The following is a 3,240-nucleotide window of genomic DNA, read 5'->3' as shown; positions in this document are numbered from 1 at the left end:
CTAGTAGACCTGATTCTGCTGCCTGCCCAGGTGTGGAGCAGTGAGCTGTGGGCATGGTCTCAGCTACTCTACTCTGGAACCCCACCCCAAGTGAGCACAAAAGTAGCTGGAACCACAAACACCATTTAAGTGCTCGGCCTCCTTAAAAAGCCAGAGCAGTCTGTGCTACCATCTTGAAACCTCACTTTTTAATATTTTTTCCTACCACTTAATCCGGAAGACCTCTCTTAGGGGAACAGCAGAATCCGACAGCTGAAAAAAGAGCAGCTAAACTTTGATTTTTTTTTTGTGTGTGTAGAGTTTCTTTTCAAGCTGTCTCAGGTTTTACGTGGACATAGTCGATCACATTGTAGCACCGATTTGTAGTAGGAGGCCACATATTTGTGTTGGCAGCCCAGCACCAAAATGACCACACAGAAACCATAAAAATTAAATCACTGCTTGGCCAATTACTCAAGCATATTGCAAGCTAGCTCTTACATCTAAAAGGAACCCATCTCCATTATTTCATATTTTACCTTGAGGCTCTCAGCCTACCAGCAAGGTTTCAGTATGTCTGTCTCTGGTGGTAGCGCCAAGGCTTCTCTCTCTCACTCTGCCCTCTTTCCCAGCATTCAGCCTAGATTTCCTCACCGAACTATGTTCTACTTTGCTATGTGCCAAGCCATTTTCTTTATTCATTAACCAATAAAAGCAACACATAGACAGAAGGACCTCCCATACTACATTATCATGTTATCTAGTGTAACATTGAGTTTGATTATTTCTCACAGTGAAGATCATGTTAAAGTGGACAAAAATACAAATCACTCTCTCACACTACTATGTATACCACTGTAGATTAAACTGTTCATTCAAAAGTCACACAGTGAATCTTTACCATCCACTATCTAAAAATATCTTTTTGAAGATAGGACTCTCAAAGAGATAACTAATTCAAAATGAGACTGTGTAGATTAAGCTCAATATAATATGATGGAATATATTATGTTAAAGAAAATTTTGAACACACAAAACCCTGGGAATGTTTGCAGAAGAAAGACCATGTCAAAGCAGAGTGAGAAGATAGCCTTTTGTAAGCCAAGAAAAATTGTTCTAGGGAAATCACACCTATTGGTGTCTTGATCTTGAATTTTCAGAAATAATAGAGAAAAGAAAAGGAAGTAAAACACCTTATTTTTTCTATTTAGGTTAGCAATTCTACAATAATTTTCATGTTTGACTTCAGAAAACTACCATGAATTATAACTTTGATTTTTTCAACTTGATGCTTACTGAACATTTAATATATCAATTCAGAAATGATACTCTGGATAACTAGAGTTGTACAATAAGTGATATATTAACCAATATTTTATATTGTTTATTAGTCTATGTAGTTATATAATCGAAAATCTGTTTATGTCATTATCACATGATAATTTATTTTCAGAATCTTTGATCCCTGACATATAATTTTTATTTCAGTGTTTTTATTTAAAAAATTGTTCTTTCATAAGGAAATAAAATTTCTGTGTTATTGAACTAAAATAGTTTCCTGTACATGCCGTGGTCCTGTGTCTCTACTAAGTAAACAAATTATGCATTAGTGATTAATGTTCAGTACTGTGATTGTGGTTACACAATGGTGTTAGAAATGATCAATATACAGAACCAATGAAAATTTTACGTAGTCTAAAATGTGATAGTTGATGAGAGAATAAAGTCCCAGTGAAATAACTGGCCATGAAAGAACAAAAGTTTATAAAATCAACTTATACTTTGGAAAGAAATGAAGCTCAATTCTCTGAAAGTCACACTGAAAGCAAAAAGAAGGGAGGAAAAAAACCACAAGCAGGAATTGTGAACTGTTATTAAAATATCATAATCAAAAACAGGAACAAGACAGTTGTATAGAATCTTTATTTTCACACGTACATTGGTTTTTTTTTTTCATGTCTCTCATGGAATGTGCTTCCATTGCAAAGGTATTCGATGATACCATATTTTCTTTATGGCATTCTTCATCTCAGTGTTTCTCAGTGTGTAGATCAGAGGGTTGAACATGGGAGCTATAATAGTATAGAAAAGAGCAAAAACTTTGTCTTCTGGGAGCGTTATATTTGGTCTAATGTAAATGAAGAGAACAGGCACAAAAAACAGGACCATAATGGTTACATGGTAACTACATGTGGAAAGAGCTTTGGAACGGCTCTCTGCAGGGTAAACTCTAACGGTGTGTAATATCAGAATATATGAGATCATCAAAATTACAAACGTTACCAAAGCAATTAGACCAGAATCAACAATGACAAAGAGATCAATTCTATATGTATCACTGCAAGCCAATTTCAATAAAGGGTACACATCACAGAAGTAGTGATCTATCTCATTGTAATCACAAAAGGACAAAAAGGTAATGAGAAGAGACTGACTGGCTGAGTGCAGAAATCCTCCAGTGCAGCAAACTGCAAGGATTTCATTGCATCTCTGTCTGCTCATAATGGTAGTGTAGTGCAGAGGCCTACAGATGGCGACATAACGGTCATAGGCCATTGCTGTGAGAATGAAGATCTCAATGGCTCCAAGGAGATGGAGAACAAAGAGTTGTGTCATGCAATTATTATAGGAAATAATCTTCTCCTCTGCCAGTAAATCAGTTAGGAGTTTGGGTGTCACTGTGGATGTGTAGCAAAGATCAGAAAGGGATAAATAATTGAGGAAGAAATACATAGGTTGCTCAGTGAGCTGAGTGAAAGTGATAGAAATCATTACAAGCACATTGCCCACCCAAATGGCAATGTAGCAAACTAGAAATAACACAAAGCAGAGGACTTCAATGTTTTCGTTTTCAGAAAGCCCCAAGAGAATAAACACAGTAACATTTTCCATGGTTCAGGGTAGTGGAAATACATGGCAGGTCCCTGAAAAGACAGACACGTTGATGAATGTCAGCAATATGAAGATCATTGATGATTTAACACTGATATGAACCTATGTTTGAGGAACTATTTCATAGATTTTATGTTAGTTTTGTCATGTATAAAGTTGAATTCAGTTAGTCAAATGATAAAAGAGTGGTTTTGAATGATGGTTAGTTATTAAAACTTTTTGCTATACAACTAAGTCCCTGTAAGCGATGAGCTTAAGGTTCTTTAAAACTCAAATATTACTAAAAATGAAGTATAAGACAAAGCAAGCTGTAAATTAAACAAAACATTTAATTTTGACTCAATAAATATACTATACTTTAAATTCATT

At 35.3% G+C, this 3,240-nt stretch overlaps 1 protein-coding gene across 2 annotated transcripts; it reads right to left on the bottom strand.

Moving 5' to 3' along the window:
* LOC125399486 (olfactory receptor 4P4-like) lies at window positions 1-2,871 on the bottom strand. 2 transcript variants are annotated; one of them, XM_048432898.3, is made up of 3 exons: window positions 1,980-2,871; window positions 238-253; window positions 1-22 (listed from the first exon to the last, which is right to left on the bottom strand). In XM_048432898.3, the coding sequence occupies exons 1-3, from the start codon at window positions 2,869-2,871 to the stop codon at window positions 1-3; spliced, it is 930 nt and encodes a 309-aa protein (XP_048288855.3). The 2 variants fall into 2 exon arrangements, with proteins under 2 accessions (XP_048288855.3, XP_048288856.3); XM_048432899.3 differs by lacking the exons at window positions 1-22; window positions 238-253 and having other exon boundaries at window positions 1,942-2,871.
* Between the last annotated feature and the right edge of the window lie 369 nt (window positions 2,872-3,240).

The sequence above is a fragment of the Myodes glareolus genome, chromosome 3 (genome assembly GCF_982192425.1).
Source record: "Myodes glareolus chromosome 3, mMyoGla1.1, whole genome shotgun sequence".
Classification (NCBI taxonomy): Eukaryota; Metazoa; Chordata; class Mammalia; order Rodentia; family Cricetidae; genus Myodes; species Myodes glareolus.
This window is presented reverse-complemented; position numbering and strand designations above follow the sequence as displayed.